The sequence below is a fragment of the Melanaphis sacchari genome, unplaced genomic scaffold, assembly GCF_002803265.2.
Source record: "Melanaphis sacchari strain LSU unplaced genomic scaffold, SCAv2.0 Contig0_pilon_pilon, whole genome shotgun sequence".
Classification (NCBI taxonomy): domain Eukaryota; kingdom Metazoa; phylum Arthropoda; class Insecta; order Hemiptera; family Aphididae; genus Melanaphis; species Melanaphis sacchari.
Genome location: NW_020270366.1, coordinates 15,551,705 through 15,572,884, shown reverse-complemented (window position 1 = coordinate 15,572,884; position 21,180 = coordinate 15,551,705). Strand labels below are relative to the sequence as shown.

At 34.0% G+C, this 21,180-nt stretch overlaps 1 protein-coding gene across 3 annotated transcripts in view; it reads left to right on the top strand.

Moving 5' to 3' along the window:
- LOC112596168 (protein spitz-like) overlaps positions 1-21,180 on the top strand; it is a 58,976-nt gene that overhangs the window by 13,350 nt on the left and 24,446 nt on the right. Inside the window, exons 1-2 of one of the 3 annotated variants that reach the window (XM_025341676.1) lie at positions 7,196-7,292; positions 14,518-14,658. In XM_025341676.1, the coding sequence (XP_025197461.1) occupies positions 7,229-7,292; positions 14,518-14,658 (205 nt within the window). In that variant the 5' untranslated portion in view covers positions 7,196-7,228. Of the gene's footprint in view, positions 1-7,195; positions 7,293-8,906; positions 9,845-14,517; positions 14,659-21,180 lie in introns of those variants that run through there. The other 2 variants (XM_025341671.1, XM_025341664.1) reach the window with 2 other exon arrangements.

Here is a 21,180-nt window from a genome sequence, read left to right as displayed (position 1 = left end):
CTATAATAAGTATAAAATACGTCATAATATAATACAATATGTGCCGTCCGTCTGTGTGACCAACAGTCTGTATGCGTGTCGAAAATTCGTTTCATCGCCACCGTTATGTTTTCGACGAGCTGAATTACATAATACACATAGCTGGTACCGCAAAAAATAATTGCGTGTCTGGATAGTCGGGACTACGTTTAGGAGAAAAAAATCAAGAAAACAATTTGAAAGGTCAACGCGTGTTAATGAGAGGAGAAGAGACGACCTATATAATATATTTGTTTTTTGTTTGTTCGGTTTTTTTTCCTTGTATCGTTACTAATTGAATATCGCGAACGCGGCGCTAACGGGGCTGTTGCTGCAGGACAAATGGGGGCAAGCTGAGGTGTCTGGGCCGGTAACAGGATGCTGGGACACGTGTGCTGCCGTGCCCCGTGTGCGGCACATATATATTCTTTAAATATAGAAACGTCGGCACACGCGGCGGCCAAGGGCAGATGGGACCTCTCTCGTTCGTCTCTCCTTCTCAGTCTCTCTCGATTCTATCGTCTCGTCACTGCGGCAGATGTGGAGTAGAGCGCTGCACAGGTCCTCGACGCGTGCAGATTCTTATACGGGGCGCGCGCGCTCGCTACTGACACACGACGGCGACGATGATGACGACGACGACGAAAACAACCCCCTTAAATATATTATATATAAATGTATCGCGGTTACCTATACACTCTCTGTTTTTCCTCTTCCTGTGCGCGTCGATGGCCATATGGCACATTTGAACTCCCCATCCCGTCCACCGCCCATTTACGCACAGGCACACGTCTTATAATATAATGTATGTGTATTATGTATGTAATAGCTTCATTACCAAGAGTCGCGGTAATGAACTGTGGATGAGGTGTATAATAATAAACTGTCTCGAAAGGTCGTCGTGGCCTGAGCTTGCAGTTCAGCGCGATGCACATTGCTGTAGTAGGTCGGTAGTACTGAATGCTATTCTATTATTGTTCATGAATTCATGATAAACCTACCTTATATAGCGAATATATAAGCATAAAATCTCTGAATAATTTCATATATATATATATACGCGCAATGTATTTGTTGATGCAGGTATTTCGTAAATCGATTCTTATCGTGGATATAATATACACACATGTATATTGTATAAAAAAACAATTTTATAACGTATTTAAACAACGCCGGGTATACTGAATAGATATAGTAATATGTATAATGATTATATATGTTTAGTATAGTGACGTAGTACTTATAAGAGTTATATGTCTAATGGAATGTAAAAAATCGAATTTGTAAGCGCGTTCGTCGTCTTTCCAAGTTACTTCGTTATCTCGTGGAAAAGGGTGTTTTTCCTCTCATCTGGGGAATAGAATTAGTTTGTGACGCTTGCAATAAATTACAATGCGAAAAGAACGGAATTTTTAATAGGGGAGCTAGTACCGGGAGAAAAAAAAATGAAGTTTCTTTACCCACGGGACGTATATAAATTGAACAATTTATTTCTGGAAACATACGCGTATATCTCTGCGCGTAAGGAACGGAAAACGGGGTTAAACGCCTCGTTATTTATATATATATATATATAAATGTATATGATATACCCCTAAGGTGAAAACCGGTTCAATGGAACAAACACCGTGCTTTACGCTGCACAGTCAACATGTTGGTTATATATTTATACGCGTATAATAGTGCTTAGGGGTATGTGTTTTCTCACTCGCGTTCGTGTGCTTCGTGCATTATATCTTTGCATTACGTTTTATGATGCATGTCGAGACCGTATATCAAGAGAAAGTGAAATAAAATAAATGATGTTATGGGATAATTTGACATACATAGGACGTTTGCTTGATAATAATATATGTATACTGTGTATACTATACATGTATATATTAACATAATGTTTTTAATATATAGAGTCTCTGTATGGCTGGGATCGCGTGCCAAATATATTGTTTTATAAACGCGTCTTCATGTGTTTTGTATATATATATATATATATCATCGATAAAAAGACATAATAAGGAAATTGCTGTTTTTCCAAAGAGCCATTGGTTCGTATATGGTTGTTTTCCAGACGTCTGTATGACTTTTAATGTTCTCCAGTCATGACTCATGACTATGCTATTGGCAGCAAAACGGAACGCCATAAAAATTGAATCACATTTTATTTGTTTACTAATGGTTTCAAAAAATATTCATATTATTGTATATACATGTATATTATATATATACAATATAATATAATGTTAATGCCTGGAAAACAGATCATTCTTTCCCGGTAAACATTTATCGAATCTTACTAAAAACGTTGAAATGTGTATTTTACGTATACAACACAGAACTATAGAAATAAAATATTTTTTTTCTTAAATTTTAAACCCTAAATTTATATAATGACCAAAAAATTACTTTTTTTTATTCATTTAATAAGTCTAATAAATATTCATAATAATTATTGAGTTTGAATGATATCTCTACATAAATTTCCGGGGAGAGGGACGTAAACTCAGTGTATAAAATATGAAGAAATCATCTATATTTATATTTTTAAAAAATATGAAAAGTTGACTACAAAATATGAATATACCTATATTCATTTGTTCTGATACCGATTTTATTGACGTCGCCGCAAGACGCTTTATTTGAATTGCGAGTGATAGTAACTTTCAGTGGCAACTTATATATAGGTGGGTGTTTAACGCGCGCATAAATGCATACGTCTGTCATACTAAGCGTTGCGTTATTTAAGGTTTTACTTGGTTTTTACAGATTTACAAATAAATATCACGTTATATGATGGTAAAAAAATAAAAAATTAACTGTAACTCATAAATCATAATATTATTCAATAATTTAAGTTAAAATAAAATATTTGATTAATTCTAATTTTAAAGTATTAATTTAATAAATATATACATTAACAGTTTTATCTGATTGGCTTAATAATAATTCTTAGTTTAAGTAAAAAATCGTTATACAAATATCATACAACATTGGTACTGTTTAATATGTGTATTGAAGTGATTTAAGTATTAAGTAAGTCTTTAGTTTGTACTTAGTTATAATATTTATATTAGTAAATTACTAAATTTAATATGTATATACGTATAAAAAATAAAAATATAAATAAAATAAAATGTAAATAACTAAAATTTGTAAACAAGTATTTTATACAATCTATTATATATTCATATATTTTTTTGGATGTTGTGCATTACTTCATTAAAAACCCACGAATCGCCATTGATATAAATTGTATTCTTTCATATCCTCTTACACTGAGAACATTTTAGATTCAATATAATTATATGAATTAATATAAAATATGTTACTATTTAAGAATGGTGAGCTTAAAATTTTAATGGTAGGTACTTTTTTAAAACCAAACCGATGTGAAAATAATTTATTACATAAATAAATTCTAGACGCAATATATTAAATAAAATATAATATACGCAGTATTTTTATAGGTTTTTATAGGAATATTATTATTGCTAATGTGTTTTTATAATATACTTTAAGTTTACACAAGTCCAATACATCTATACATTTTCATCATACACTGCAAGGCTTACATGATGTATTACAAGGTAATACATGTTGTATTATTTACACGTTATATTTTACTCAAAATCTAGTGAAGAACCATTTAGTATCGTATATCAAAGAGCATCTAATCAATAATATTGCCTATTCAATGCGCCTTACAGTATGAAAGCAAGTTTAATGGCGCCTAGTTGTTCTGTACATTTATTAAAGTTTATTTTACAACATTTTTTCACAAAAATCGACATTTTATTTTGTTCTTGTATATAAAGTCACTCTTAAACGTTTGCAATTATCTTATACATCTGATTTATTGGAAACAAAGTTTTAAACCTATGCCCGTTACTGTATTAACTTCTCTATCGTGATCTTTCCACTATTACAATATCTAATAATATACGTAATATCTGGTAATGATATAAAAGTTTATTGGTTATTCTTTAATGTTGAATTTTCGTATTTAAACAGATTTTTATTGGTGTTGCAGTATAATGGTATATTGCGTTATGTGTATATCACAACGTAGAGATATTTCAATTATGTCGTTATAAAATATAAATAATAATTATTATTATTTTACATCACTTCTTCAATAAAATATATTGATAGTATGGTTTGCGCTTTCCTTTCCCGCTGCTCCAATTTGGGTTTCGTCCTGCAAAGCTCCGGTCCAAAATTGTTTGCTTACAAATATTTAAAAGCTGTGCCGATGCATTGTTAAAAGCCAGCTAAAGCAATAAAACCTTATATATTTTCGGAGACTATTTCTTTTTCTTTTATTTTTTTTCCATCCTGCAGCTTCTCCCCTCGAGCGTTTGTCTCGTCCACTAAAGTTTTCTCAGTATTATACATAAATGGAAGTCTACGGTCGTTCGGATGGCGCCAATGCCTCCCAAATTGTGAGCCGTTTTCCGTTGGGCAAGGTTAGTCCTCTAGTTGAATTATCATAAAATATCGCATAATAGGGCACATAAACAATCCAGAGTTTTGTAATGCAGACGAATTTGGAACGGTATCAATAAAAGCGATGCGCGCACGCTGTGTCTAGACAGGCATACGCATAAAACGTTTCAAAATTGTGGCGACAAGTATTTATATAATAGCTACCTATATATGTGTGTATAATATTACACATTGTGAACTTTTTCATATAAATCTAATCTTTTATAATATATTTCAAAATAATCCTATGCATAATAATTTAACGATTTTTTTTCGTAATAGTAAGAACGAATCGAATACGCTCCGATCTCACTTTATATGTGTAAATGAATACAACGAAATCGACCCTTATACGCGACTTACCTGCTGTAGGCGCGTGTTAATCGAGAGCAGCCATAGAAAAAATAGTAAAACGGTCGTTTGTATAATGCCACCGCCGTGCCGTAGGCCCTTTAGTCTTACATATTGAGCTGACGTAAAGGTTATGATCGTAACCTCCATAACGCCGGTATAATCTTGTTTAAATATACAATAATATATTATTATATGTAGTGTGCCGCCTATTTGTCAGCTTTAGTTGTGTTAAATTATTGATATATTAATATTAGCGCTGTTGACATCTATACTTATTCAATAACTAATGCTTATCGAGTACTCAATAAAATACAAACTCAGACGTACACAAGTGGCGCATAAACTTCTTTCTCTCTCCGGAAATTATCAATTTAACAAAGTCTATGTGACACACAAGTATATTATTTTGAAGTGTCGCAATTCAGATACGTAAATTCTATACGCTGTAACGTGGGAGCTTGTAAAACTAAATTACATTTATACAATTATTAATTGCCCTATGTATGTATATATTATGTATACACTCACACACACACACACACACACACACACACACACACATATAATATTTTTCATTGCAATCGTTGTTACTCATACTTTAGATCATGTATGTTTTACTATGTATTGGTGTTGTACACCTCCGGATACAAAACGTGACACCCAAACATTTCGGATTTATATTCTTCAACAATAATATTATTAGGGCCTGATGTTAAAAATAAATTTCATTCAATCGTTTACACGAAATTGTCTTAACTATTGTTGTTTTAACTTTCAACTATGTTATTAGTTGATGTTATTGTATATTTTTCCAATACAGATCGATATTTTGTGTAGTCATACGTAGTTTCAATTGAATCTTATTGGTGTTCTAGAATACTAAAAATCATAATAAATACTAATTTTCTGTGACATACCTATACAAGTATATATGTAAAAAATAAATTTAAAAAAAAAATAAATATAAGTTTTAATTTATAAAACTGCAAGTACATATATATTTACAGTATATTTAATTATAGGCATGTGTAATTATTATTTTAAAAGTAATTTATTACAGCGTCGTTTAACTTTAACATAAAATATATAGTAAATTGTAAAAATTAATGTTAGGTATATAATAATTGTATATTAATCAAGAGTATATTATGATAAAGCGATTGAATTTGATAAAATATTGTACACACGTACGATCTTGCTACTATTAGTCAGAAATATTAATTTGCTTTGCTTTAACCACGAGTTCGCTCATACATGAAATTTCGTTATGTTTCAATAATCACACATGGTGCCTTATTACAAACGAATACCATAATATTATACAAGACTGCAGGCACAATAATCGATAAAACTACTCACTAGAGTGAACACTGGTATTTAATAATATTTCCGTGCGTACGAGATTTGTATAATAGTCCAATTTCATTCGATGCGTGTCCAGACGATAGAAATAAAAGCAGATGCTGTGTCCGGATCATTAGATCGTGGACACGAAACGGTATTATTGACATGGGGCTTGAGCACAAAAAAATTATTAACAATAATGCCAAGAAGCATTTCTACTTTTTATTATTATTATCAATACAGTTAGTAAGGTATAACAGTAGGATTTTTTAATTTGAACATATTGTGCGTGGTGGTTGCAAAATGCTTCTTATATAGTATTATTGACAACAGAGATGTTCGGATTATTTTTAAAGTGTCATATAAATATCTCCATGGGTAATTTTTGAAAAAGAAAATGATGACATTTTATTGTGGAATAAAATACCTTTTTTATGTGGTATAACAACATTTTACACTATATTGTATATGATATATGTATATGTATATATATTATATTTTAGTATACATTGTTATTGTTGTTGTCGTCATTGACTTTTTTTTAAGTAATTTGGACATACGACTGTATATTCCGGACGAATAACCGAGTAAGATTATTTACATTCAATTGCATCACCACTGTGTTGAGTATTTAATTAATTTTTATACATGCTTAAGTCTTGGAATCATTATAATAGACTGATAAATATTATTACATAAGTTATTATTTGCAAATAGTATCATCACTGGTATATAGGTTTACCGCATATGTCATTAGGGATGAATGTGGTGGTCAAGCTGTGAAGGAAGTTTTTTTACAAAACCCACAAACTATGGTCGAGGTCTTGGGTCGCATATTTGTTCATTTTTTTATTCTCCTATTGAATCATATAAATCGTGTGTGGTGGGATGTCAAAATGCGCAGGACGTTTGGGGAAATTCTTAAAAAAGAGATATCTGTTCAGTTTCCGATTAACAACAGTTACGAATGTTTCTTTCTATGATTCGTATTATTTATCGTGATTCTCAGACGTAAATTATTATAAGTGTAATGTGTAAAGTGTTAACAATTGAAATGCACATAAACTTAAAACACATGGATGCCGATAAAATAGGTGATTTATTTTATTTTATTATTTAAAGAAATAACAGCTTAATTTCTTTATTTTAAAATTAAAATTTTAGAAAAATCGTTATTACTTTTATAAAAATAATATTTACTTTATAATTGTTTTGCGTATGGTTAGAGATATTTGTTAAAATATCTGTAAAATATTATTAATTATTGTAGGAGTTAATAGTTAAAAATATTAGAAATTTGACACACAATTGTTCTAAATATTTACCAATTTAGAAGATTTGTTTAATTAATATTTATCAACTGTAAACAGTAAATCGCTATAATCGGTTAATATATTAATATATGATATAAGGCGACAGTATCAGATAAAAAATCTTAGACGGTCACCCATCCTAGTAAGTAATAATAACTACTTATATAACGTTTATCGAGGATTATCTCGTCATTACTGGTCTAAACAAGTTAATCGTTTGCCGCCGCGCCAGGTCGTCGGCGGACGATTGTAATCGAATTCCGTATTTAATTTTTACACGTTTTCTTTAGTGCTGTTTCGTGTTTTTATTTTTTTTCGTGTATTTATAATAAATTGATTAAAACATATATAAAATGATTTTAATTTTATCGTACATGTAATGACAACAGTTATTAATTATGTTTTAGTAAAACTTGATACAACTAATCGTCGTTTATTGGGCGCGTTCGCGCCTCTATGAACGAAACGATTTGTTATCATATTGTATTTTTCAAACGTTATTCGTATAGATTATACTCGTTTAAGTATACACTAGGCGGGAACATTAACCAGTTAAAAAGTTAAGTCAATTTTAATTGAGGTTTCCTAATAGCTAACGAATTACATTTTTTTATTAACTTTCAACTTAACGAGTTACTTTTGTTCTAGATTATACCTAGATATTTTTTTAGTTTATTATTTTTTTATTAGTTTTAAGTAAAATATAATTATGTATATTATAATGCTAATATTTATTTGGTTTTTTTCCTTTATGCTTTAAAAATGTGATGCTATGTTATGTAAAATAAATCTTTTATAAAATATATTGAAGACATATATAGTAAAGTTATATATTTCCTTTTAACTTAAGAATATTTAAAAAAAAAATAATATATTAATTCAAAACTTCTAACAAATACTATTTTTTATATCCATTACAAATTACTAATAATAATGTACACTGTACTGTATTGTTTAAGTATAACATTAATGTCATACAAAAGTAATTAAAACGATGTTAGTAAAACACAATATTATGGGTAACTTATAATAATGCTCTAATATAATTTGACACGCCGCTCATTGTAGTAGAGAGTAAACAGTTCCGAGGATGTGTACTTTTATACCATACAAATTTGATTATACAATTCATGTTATGTAAGATATTTGAATAGTAATAATAATTTACCGGTGATTCGCACATTCCTGAAGGGTTGATTTATGTGTGTACGTATAATAATATAATAATATCATAACCACCAGTGCGGTAGCGTGCGGGTAGTAAAAACGAGGCATGGCTCGGCGGCGCGTATCCGGTTCGGGCACGGTCGTTGGCGGTCGTGAGCCGGTTGGCCCGGCGGCTGGCTGCGTCGACGGCGGTGGCGACGGTGGCACCGTCCCTCCTGTACACACGACTACACACACACGCACGCACGTCAGTCGAAGGTTCGTTGCTCGGTCGGTCGTTCGTCGTCTCTCTCTGTCCGCGTAATCTTATCTAGTTCAGGTGTCGTGTATGATATTATTATATTTATTTACTTATTCATTTATTAAAAATTATTATCACACTCACCCACGTGCGCCGGTAACACATTCTATGTGTGGTATAATAATTATATTAAAAATATGTCGTGCATCGTAATCGGGTCTATTTGGGTTCTGTTGTTATCACCTCACGCCCGAGTGAAAACCCCGATTCGGTAAGTCGTGGTGCAAGCGAAACGAGCTATTCTTGAAAACGTATGTTTTTGCGGAAGACGTGTGCCGGTGGTCTCCGATCGTGATTTGGTGTGCTTTTTTTAATGAATTGTAAAACGCAAAAATTTTCTTTTAATTGCCTTTTTTTAAAACCATTTTTTAACTTACTTTTTGTTATAATTTATAGTGAGTGAATTATATTGCCCTACGTTTAATTTTGTTAAATTATACCGTTCTTTGTGAGTGGTGCATTTTTTTTACTTAGTGTCAATTTACTCCACCGGCATTTCAATATTATACACTTTCGTATTACTGTCATCTTATGCTATTTAATATAGTATAACATAGTGTTACTGTTCTCAAAAACACGATCAGTGGTGTATGTACAGTGATGTAGTGCGTAAGGTTTGCGTGTTTGTCGTTAACGATGTAATTCCGTCTGAAACGATGTTAGAGCACGTTCTTACTATCACGGGACTAAATTCCTGAACGTCGAAAAGGACGCTGAGAAACCTAAGTCCGAACCGAGATAACAAGATTTCGAAAATCGACAATGGTAGAGCGAATCGAAAACGAAACGGATTGTAATATGCCACAAGGCTCCTGTTGGTCTACGGTGTATTCTGGCTTTTATTTATTTCTCGCCAGGCATTCAGGTAATCACATAATATTCATTATTTTGATAAACACGCTGCTGCTAATTTAATTAATTATGAAGAGAGTGGGAGATTATAGTGTTTGTACTGTTGTGTGCATTTTCATTTTCTGTTCGACGTACATATACGTACCGTTAATACTTATTCATAATATGCATTTTTTATTTAAACTATTATTATTATTCGCTAAGATATTTCGTTGAGTGGGCTTTATTTCCATTCACTATTATACAAACTGTCTTAAGTACCTTAATCGACGTTAGTAATTGAACACGCATGATAACCGATAACATATTTATTTTTATAAACCGCAATTTTATCAATATTTCTTGTCTCGATAAAATTTTAAGTATTTTTACAGAAATTGTTTATTGCATTAGATTTGGATAATATTTCGTTCATTGAAATATTTATTATGAAGCAATATCAGTAAAATACCAGCCGCCTTCGGTTGGTTAATACCTACATATGTACATACATATATATATTTATATATGTATAGTGCATACACCTATATACATTATACATACATATATTATTGCACACGTATAATAAAGTAATGGGGTGATGCTGTGTCAAGGGGAAAAACAATGATGTCAACCGAAAATAATAAACGAACCGCCGAAATCAAATAACGACTCTAATGTGAACGGGGCTAATTTGACCGGAAATTTTTTTACTAGAAGGGTTGTTTTTTCATTTTTGGAGGGCCTAAAACAATAGCCATTTGTAAAGTATATTCTGGTGTTTTAAAATTTTTGTTGGCACACACATACATGATTCACTGGCTGATTTCCGCATTGCTAGACATTTTATTATTCCCGTGGAGAAAGTATTTTTGCGTCCCCGTAATTAGATCTATTGATATCTAGCTTAATTATGAACATATATGCAGTACACTTGAAATGTATAGGTCACATCTGTTTATCTAAATAGTGTTAGAAAACTATGTAATATATGTATAATTTAACGTACATTTTCACATGCCAAGGTTATTTCTAAATTGTTCAAGATAAGTAAGTTACATGTTGATTGCTAATATGTTTAAGAAAAATCTTCATGAATTTTATGCGTCATGTGATTCATAATAATATTATGTCATAAACTCGTATATGTCCTGCGTAAATTAACGTAAAGTATTACAGAATAAAAAATTCTTGGAATTTTGTATATCTTTTTTAGTTTTAGAAAGTTTACAATTGAAATTCATATTATTACAGCTAAAAATGGTAATTAATTTCATAAAAACTAAATGTGTAAACAGTTTGTTTAATCTCTTCAAAATATTCAATAAATGCCGTTATGATATCCATTGTAATATACTATATTATGAATAGAAATTATGTTTTTATCGAATGAAATGGTTCGGTACTAAGGGATCAATAATAAACAATTGGCAATATTTTCGAAGCATACGTGTGAGTTAAAAAGAATAACAAGAAATAAGAATTAAACTTTTACGTTATTATTTCAAAACTAATTTTTGTATTGTAATTCATAAATTATTTTATTTTTCATTTGATGGCAATATTTGTCAAATATTATGTATAATAATATGAATAAGTATGACCAGCTTAACAAAAATTTAAAAATATATCCGGTATCTACCATCATGAATCATTAAGACAAGATTCATATTATAGTTATTATTGCACTTAAATTTTATGTGAAGTATCCGGTACACAAAATGTTTTGACAATGAAAGCTTTAATCAACAGCTAAGCACGTAGTCTCGCGATTTCCGATTACGGACTCTCGATTTAGAATGCATTTTCGACAATAGGTTTTGTGCTGTTTAAACTATTCCTCTTGTTTTTATAAATACTAATTTAAAAATGTTTAAACAAGTGTATGAATTTACAATCGAATCGGATGTGAATAATATGTATTATATAGTTGTATATAGGATGTGCGAGTATGTAGCAATTGGAGAAAATAAATAATGGCACAATATGTTATTTTAATGCATTTTTGTGTTTTAATGACTTATTGATTAGTAAAGTTTACAACGAAGAGAGAGAGAGAGAGAGAAGGAGCCATATTAAAAAAAAATAGCAACGTTAAACAGCTTTACAATGGACACGGCGATTAAATAGGAAATTCTGTTAAAGGAAGACTTCTCGGTGGAACGGGTTCAAGGTCAACGGACCTCCAACGCAGCCAATCAATGGTACAACCGAGAGAATTATTAGTTCTTATTTATGACATGTTTCCACTGTGTGTTTATTATAAGTACGTGATGTGTGCTAAACGAATGTAAACGCTAGTATTTTCAAATTAAATAATTGCACGATTTTTAAAGTTTGAAAAAGACTATTGACCTCGACTATTTTTTTGTAAATAAAATGGTCCTTTTTGTTTCATCGTTGTCGCTAGATTGTGTGAATATATAATACGACTTCTGCGTTTATTCTGTCTCTCTCGCCGTGTCTATATTTTAAATCAAACTATGAGAGCTAACCGGTACGGGTCGCGGGACAAGAACTGCCACTGCCGTTGCTGTGCCACTGGCAGGTCCATCGGCGGTAACGTCACGGATGGTGAACCAAAAATAAATAAATATAAAAAAATATATGTATATACATAGAAAGGATTCGTAAATACATCTGTATTATTATTAAAAAAAAATATAAAAAAATATAAAAAAGTACAACTGCAACAAAACACTAGGCAAAAGATGAACTCGGCGCACCATTACTATATTACTGAAATTGTCAACCGGACCGTGTCGTCACGACTATCTTAGTCTGTGGGACGAACAATATGCGATTATATAATATATATATTTATATTAAAGTGGTGTGCAGACTCTGGGGGATAGGTCCAAAATAACCCGCCAAATAATCATTTGCAGTGTTTTTATCCGCGTAGTCGCGGCATTGTGTATTCATTATGTATTTTATCTATACCTATTATTATTATTATATTGCAATGCGTTGTTGTCATAGTGCTTGTGTGATAGCTGCCATGGTGGTGGTGGGGGTTCGTTGCACCTTTGGCCAGGGTCAATTAACCTTCCTTTCCTCAGGTATTTAATTTCCCACGCAAGACAGCTGTCGTCCGTCACCATTTTTCATCTTCGATATTGTGTGTGCGTTTGTGTGCGCGTATATACAACTGTATTTATACGTGTGTAAGTGTGTAAATATACCTATGTGCATGTGCGTATTATAACCATGTTATTTTCCTATATAACGAATCCGTACAAAACAACCAACAGCCGCTGTGGGGGTAAAAAGAAACAAAAGGAAGTAGACTTGGGTTTTTTTTTATCCCCGACGAATACCGTTCAATGTCTCCTATAGCTTCTCCGGCTCGGAGACGCCTCTCTCAACTGCCACCGTTGGTAAATCTTTTCAAAATCTGGAGTACATTCGGTATTTTGTTCTAGACTTGGCGTGATAAAGATCGATGGATCATAAAATCGAATATTAGAAATAATAATGTTGTGTAACGAACTGCAGCGAGAGATGCGGCACACACCGGTATCGGACTTTGGTGAGAGGAGAGAGCTATCGAATTCTATAATATAATATTTTAATAATAAGTATAATATATATGTACCTAATAATAAAGTATTACAGTGTACCGTGCGAAGACTTAATATAAGCGTTGGCACACGATCGGTGGCGGTGCGCGGCGTCGGCCGTAGACTTGTTATGACCCGATTGTAATCACGTGCCCGTCTATTTGCCAGTGGTACACGTATTATAGTGTTGGACATAATATGATGTTATACACTACACACACACGCATATGATATTTTACACTCTTAGTGCACCGCCGAACGCGATAATAATATAATATATCTGGAAGGCAAACCGGAACGCGCGCAAATTTCATGCCGGATTCCATGCCGCGCTCATAACCCATATTACATTAAATGACGACGACGCGTGTTGACGTCGTCGTCGTGTTACCGACCCAGAAAACTCGTGGAAATCACGCTAGTATGCGTCCGGTCAATATCTCCAAGTTTTCACGTTTGTTCTCCGCACCGATGCAGGTAGAAAGAAAACAATATAATATAATAATAAACGAAAAGTAAATCGCCCCCCTCCCTTTCCCATCGTCATATGGCTGGCTCTCCGAGAGACGAGAAAAATGCGTATCGATGACGTTTTCGGCGGCGGCGGCGGCGTTGTATATTATAATTTATAATTTATAATTTAATATCAGTACTTACAAACTGTGATAATCATTTACGAGCGTGACGTTTCCGATAAAAACCTGATGTTTAATAATATTATATTATACATGCTTTCACTGACAATGAGCATAAAAAGGAAGTGTGGTGTAATCCAAAGCAACGGTGGCGGCGGGCACCTCAATTATCTTCACTCGGTTAATTCGACGTATCTTTAAAAACATCGCCAGAGGCTACCGCGCACCATAATATAATATATTATATATTATATTATATTAATATCTTTGCGCGCGCGTCTGTATTTTATATATTTATATACCTACAGCCTATACCCATCATCGTCTCTCGATTTCGATGGCTTGAAAGTTTACATTTGTTATATAATATGTTTACATGTGTATATTGTACTACCACGATGTTATTATTTAATATCATCTAATCTAATATCAACAAATTAAAACTGATGTTTCGTCATAATACGCGAGTGACGTGTAATGAATTAATGTGTTTGTGTTTTTGCTAACAGGTCGGAGACGCACAGCGGAATCCGAAGAAGCAGTAAGGCGGCAAGGCGGCGGCGGGTCGCCACAAAGCCTGCACCGCGCCGCCACGTTCACCATGTTCAATTTCCTCCTGCTAGTCTCCGTATGCCTTTCGTCAACTACACGTGAGTAAATTTTCTTAAATACAATTTATCTTCATATTATGTACATGATAGTGATATATTATCGTAATATTATTATATCAACGTCCCGCTCGATGTCGTACTTGAATATCATATTATTTGTTCGCATATATATATAATATATTATATCGTGATTCCGCGTGATTTGATTACGTTTTTTTTTCGTTATATTTGTCATTACTCATTAGAGTTTCCATAATAATATCGTCATTCGTCGTGTACGTTGTATCCATCTTCTTGTTATAATTCGCATAGTCGTGACGAAAGACCGCGCGAGTCACGCCAGCGGCTAAAGCGATAGGTCACGCGACGTGTAGTTGCGGTAGTGCGAGCAGACCATCGGTGGCGACGACGGCGCTGCAGGAGAGAGAAGAAATTGGAAACGGCATCGCGGCGACAATGTGGGCTAAAGTTGGCGGCCGCGTGGGCTAGACGCGGCGGCGTTCACGGCGACCGTACAGAGGGTTAGGCACTAGACGTCGCGGTATGTTGACACGCTGCCAGAGTGCCGGCGTCTGGGCATGTTTCCGGTCGACAGCGGCGGAATGGAGCCCGCGCGATCGCCGCCGATGCTGCTGCTGCTACTGCTACCGTTGAGATTGTATTAGAGACCCTGAAGACCAGCAATTTTCACCTTGCCTCAATCTCAAAGCTCTCTTTATTTTTTTTGTATCTCTACGTAATATACAATAGGCATAACTATTGGGGCACAGTCGTTTGAACCCTACCCTGATTTTTTTCGGCTAAATATGTGTGTATACTTACATAATATTGTTTGGTTCAATTTCTAATAGATTCGGTATAAATAACCATCACAAAAAAAAGTATTTAATAATATTAAGTGTCTAAACCGTATTAGGACGATTCTGTCATTGCACTGAATTTTCTATTAAAAAATGTTAGGACACTATTTAAACTAACTTAAAGACCTAGTTACGCCTACACCGCAGTCTACCCATAATGTTTATATATTATGTAGGAATGGATTTCTTCTTTTTTTTTTTATAATCAAAATTACGACGTCAATAATATTATTGAGCATACGTTTTTTTTCGGTTTGTTTTAACGAGAACGATGACGACGACCGCAACAACCCTCGACACCGACGCGCGCGGGCGAGGTACCCATATATATTAATCGAAATCGGATTATTAATTGCCCATCTCGGAGGTGACACACGGTCGTCCTATTATATATTACGTATAGTGTATACGATATAACACATATTATATTTATATATCGTCAGTAGTGTAGGTGGTCTCGACGGCGGCGGCGCTAATAAAGATTCGTCGGGTATACGCCGTGTGTGCGTGCTTCTAGTCGTATACATACACGCACACACTCGCATTATAACAATATAATAAGATTATCTAAACGCGCGCGTATGGCGTCATTAGCGGTCTGGACGAGATACCGATCTGTGCAGGCCGGCCCGGGCTACAAAATCCTCCAACAGTTATCGTCGTACATTATAATAATATATATAATATATACATAATATAATATAATATAATATATCGTATCGTATATATCCAATAATATATTATAGACATGATTGTATACATAGGTATATTATATAGTATTCGTCGGAACGATTTTATTTTATTTTCATAGTTCTCTGTCATTCTCTCTCTTTCTCTCTGATCGAAGAAATCCCTGACGCCGTCCGGAGCGTTATATTATCTCTTGGCCTTTGTCCGTACCCCCTTATTTCCCGATATTCACGGAGTCCACTTAGTCACAAAGTCGACGATCGATCGCCCTGACAAATCGATCGAACGCCGCGCGTTTTGATTGATTTGGTCCTGTGTGTGGTAAACAGTAAACACGTATATTATAATCATTTATACTCATATACGTATAATAGGTGTACCAAATTGTCTACTAAGAGGGTGGGTCGCGGGTCGGTTGCGATCGCGCGTTCGTGTTGCAGCGCTCACATAACCCTTTTTTGTTTTTGTTTTATCATAAACCGATACAACGATATCGCGGTTAGGTCAGGTATAATATGTATACGAAACGTATATTGTACATTATATTATGTATTATGTATCAAACATAATATCATATATTATAATACTACGACAGAAGGAAGTCACGTTTCCTATATTAATATATTTGGTTGTTGGTGATATCGGCCGTTTTGTTGCAGCGTGTAATATTATTACTATAACGCGTCGTCAGTTGCACAACGTGAATACCTATAATAATGCAATATTATGGTATATAATAATATTATTACGTGTGTACAAGTACATTGCGGCGGAGACCAGTTTCGCCAACGCGCATCCGCGATGGCGTTCGTCCTACGCGCGCCTACTCAAATCCTTAGCCGCCGCAACTTAGGTATTATAATGGTTATTATAGTTGATAATATTTTATACCTACTCTAAAATATACAACGATCATGACTTAGGCGCCACCAAGCTATAGAGTACGGGAAGGCACGTGTGTATTGAGTCATAAGTACAGTGATAGATATATATTTATGTGCGTTTCATATTATTTGCAAATAATATGTCGATAAACATGGTTTGAGAACGTTTTAGAATTACGAACTTCAAAATAGACGAAACAGTGTGAATAATAAAAAAAAGCAATAGTCCTTTATTATAATACAAGTTACTAGGTGGTAGTTTAGGTAGGCTGGTTAAAAAAAAACACGTGAAAAATGTTGGTATACATGACAAGTATTTAACAGAATTACCTCTGTTTAGTATATTGTTGTAAGTATTGCTTTACGAATTAACCTGACCTTTGAGCATGTCGAATTGGGATTAAAGACCTCTACCTATATACATTTCACTTTTATTTGATCGATTTTCGTAGAAAAAAATCTTCAGATGCAAAACCGCAGTAGGTATGAGGTATATATTATATTATATTGCTTTTTAATGAAAGCACTCTAATGTCAATTGAAAAATAACAAAAAGAGATATACTTAAAACGATTTATGGGTATAACAATAAATCTGAAATGTCTATTGTATGCATTATCTTTTTGTTGTTGTAAACATTGTATTCCTTGGCCATTTTTTAAACCTTATAACAATAAATCCTAAACATTAAGTAAAAGTGCTGGAATTTGGAAAACTATTGACTACCTGTTTTTGAAAGTCTCCAAAAACCGTTTATTATAAATAATGTAATTTTAAAAGAAGTATTTTTTAATAATCAAGTATAATAATATATATAATGTACAATAAGACGTATACATGTGTGTTTGTTAGTATAATAAATACATTTTCTTGTAGGTTTAATGATGCAATACGCATAAATATAGCTTTTCGTTTCTTGGCAATACTCTTTTTAGAAAATTCGTGATTAATAAATGCAATATTTTAGTTTAGGAACAAAAAGTTTATATATACATCTAAAATATAGCATATTATGTGTAATCATAAACAATAGTTCAAATTCGTGTAGTTTTTTAATGTATTTATCATACGGTGTTATTGATGTTCTTTTATATTTATTATATTAATAATAGTTACATTTCAACACGCCCGTGAAGTGTTATCAAAACAAATTTGTATTTGGAAAAAATTAATCAAATTAAAACCTTCCGTTATAAGTTCGCGTGGAACTTTTAATCCTTTCGACGACGTATTTTACGTAAATACGTTTGACGGGTTACCGTTTATAAACGGACCAATATAGGTTTACGCGGTCGCGCACACAGACTTACACACACACACACACACACACACACATATAATATTATTATTACATTGTACGTATATCGCAAATCGGATTAAATAATGGATTTCGAAATATTTCGAGTGTCATTGTCAACACAGCTGCAGCAACCGCCTGAAGCCGAAAGGATTCCGAAAAAAAATTGTTCGTAAAATCTGTCGGCCTTTTGCAAAAACACGTTTTGACATATTTTCGCGGAGACACCGGTGGTCAGCGGCACCAGTAGGTAAAATACCGAGTCCGGAGATTGTGGTTTGTATATAGGTATTAGTGAGGCGGTCCGCACATATTCTCACGATCCGTGGGGGTTGTGGCGGCGACAGCGACAGTGAAGGTATAAACGGGCTTTATTAAATCGTCATTATAATATAAAAACTCTGCCTCCGTCACCGATGCTGCTATAGCTGTCACTCTAGCTGAAGAAATTAATAAAATAGTAATAATAATAATAACAACAACAACATCAGCAGACGGAGACGACGCGACCTCCTCCGTGGCGGCGTTGGTCGTTGTTCCGTTTTTGTTATATGGATGTTGCGTGTATATATATTATATTATATAGGTACCTCTATATCTATGTGACAGGTATATACCACGATGCCGCCGAATCCCATCGCGCGAGTCGTCCTTGTGGCGCTATATAACAACATCATCATTAACCACCAAAGCTAGTTGTAACCTGTCAAACGCCACCGTCGCCGCCGCAGCGTTCCCACCGATCGGCTGACATACGCGGGGCTTTTCGGGATGATTGTGCGGCGGTCGGCCGAACTAGGACGATGACGAAGATGATGGGACGACGGGTTGAGGGGTCCGCAAGACCTCACACGGAATCATAACCCGTTTATGACCCCCAAAGACCATACACGCCATCGTCACCGTACCACTACCGCCGATACCACATTATTATACCACGATCAACGCGCGCGCGCTCAAGTATCGATTATTATTAAATATCCGACAACTATATTATGTATTATTATTACTATTAATATTACATTACGTATATTGTATAATAATTAGGAATGCGGCTGTATATACGTCTCGTTTAATAATATTAATAATGTCTACGTGTATCTTTGTATTATATATAGTAGGTACCTACAGCACTGTGTGTGTGAGACGACGCGTAAACCGTTAGTGGTCGGAGGAAAAATAAATTTAATAAGAATAAAATACATAATACGGGATAATCGGTTTTTTCATACGACACGACGATGGCGGTAACGTGTATTTATGCGTATTATATAAAGTGCGTATACACTGACAAATCGATTACGACGGCGTACGGACCGTGTCAGTTCTCATCGGCTTATATATCATTATTATTGTATTCGGTCCATGAAAGACGAGGACCGAAAAATGGCAAACCACAATTGAAAACGCAATGTTACGGAAAAACTCGATCGACGACGATGAGGCTACCGCGGTCCGGTCGGCGTTTTACCAGCGGCGGCAGTGTTTTGCACACCGCCTAAACAACCGAATCGTGAAAACAATCCGTCGTCGACGTCGTTAAGAGATCGGCATAGATATAGAGTGTTGTAGGTACCTACCTTCTGGTGAAGTCGTCGGTCGGGTTTTATTATAAGATTATTATTATTATTGTTGTGCGTCGGTCCGGTCGCCGCCGTCACAAAAGGAAGAACGCAAGACGCGACCGTTCAATCAAACAAAAACGAATAATAATAATAATAATAAAAACCCCGTGCGAACGCCCCGGCGCTCAAGTGGCAACCGCCGACATAATAAGAAACGTCGTATTTTTATTTTTATTGTCCGCCGCAGTAATGTGCTACGGCGGCGGTGGGCGGCGTGCCCGCGCGCGTCGCGCAGGTACACGTTTTCTCTCTGTGGCCTTATCCGAAATACGCGCGTAATAATGTTATTATTTAATTATTATCGTGGAAACTGTATAACACAATATTGTAATAGCATGCGGTCGAGTCGAGGAGGAGAAGGATTTCGAGGTCGTTGTTTGTGTGTAGGTTCGCGCCGTAATGTCCAATAAAAATAAATAAAAACGATTCTTACTCGCGAGAACGACTTGTTTCACATTTTAATTTAATTTTATAGTTTACATCCGATGTATGTAAATAAATATAATATCAATACACATATTATAATAGTAGTACCACCAAAGTTTAAACCGTACGATGGGTACTTATCATTATATACTTTTCGTCGCTCGTAAATAAATTTCCATGATTTTTCTGCGGTTATTAATGCATGCCGGAATGATATTATTTGTACGATGTGCACGTTAAACTTGTAGTGCTGGATAACGACTAATCGCATTGCCGATGATTTGTATTCTCTACACAATGTATTTCTTGCGAATATCGCCGATCGAGGTTCATACGAGTATTATGCGACAATGTGTCCTTTAGGGTCGACATGTATCAGACAGTTTACCGTCGTAATTACCTACTATATAATATTATATTATTATACTTCCGTTTTAATAACACTAAGGAAACATTTATAAAACAACATTTCTATTCCATTCAAAGCGGTGGCTGCCACATGTGTCAGAAGAATAATAATATTTTAAGTACAGCTGCTATTTGCCGTTTTTTTTTTGTTTTTGTTCTTTTCGTAATTATTAATACTTCATTTATTCACCGCAAAAATGATTCTCAGGTTTAACGTGTTTGTGTTGAAATTATATATAATTAATTTTTAAACGCTTGAACGTCTCGCCAAAAAATTCGATTATTCATTAAAAAAAAAAACTCTATAATTAAAGTATTATTATTATTTTTTTGTATGTATTACAATATTCTGTTCGTGTTGTTTATAACTT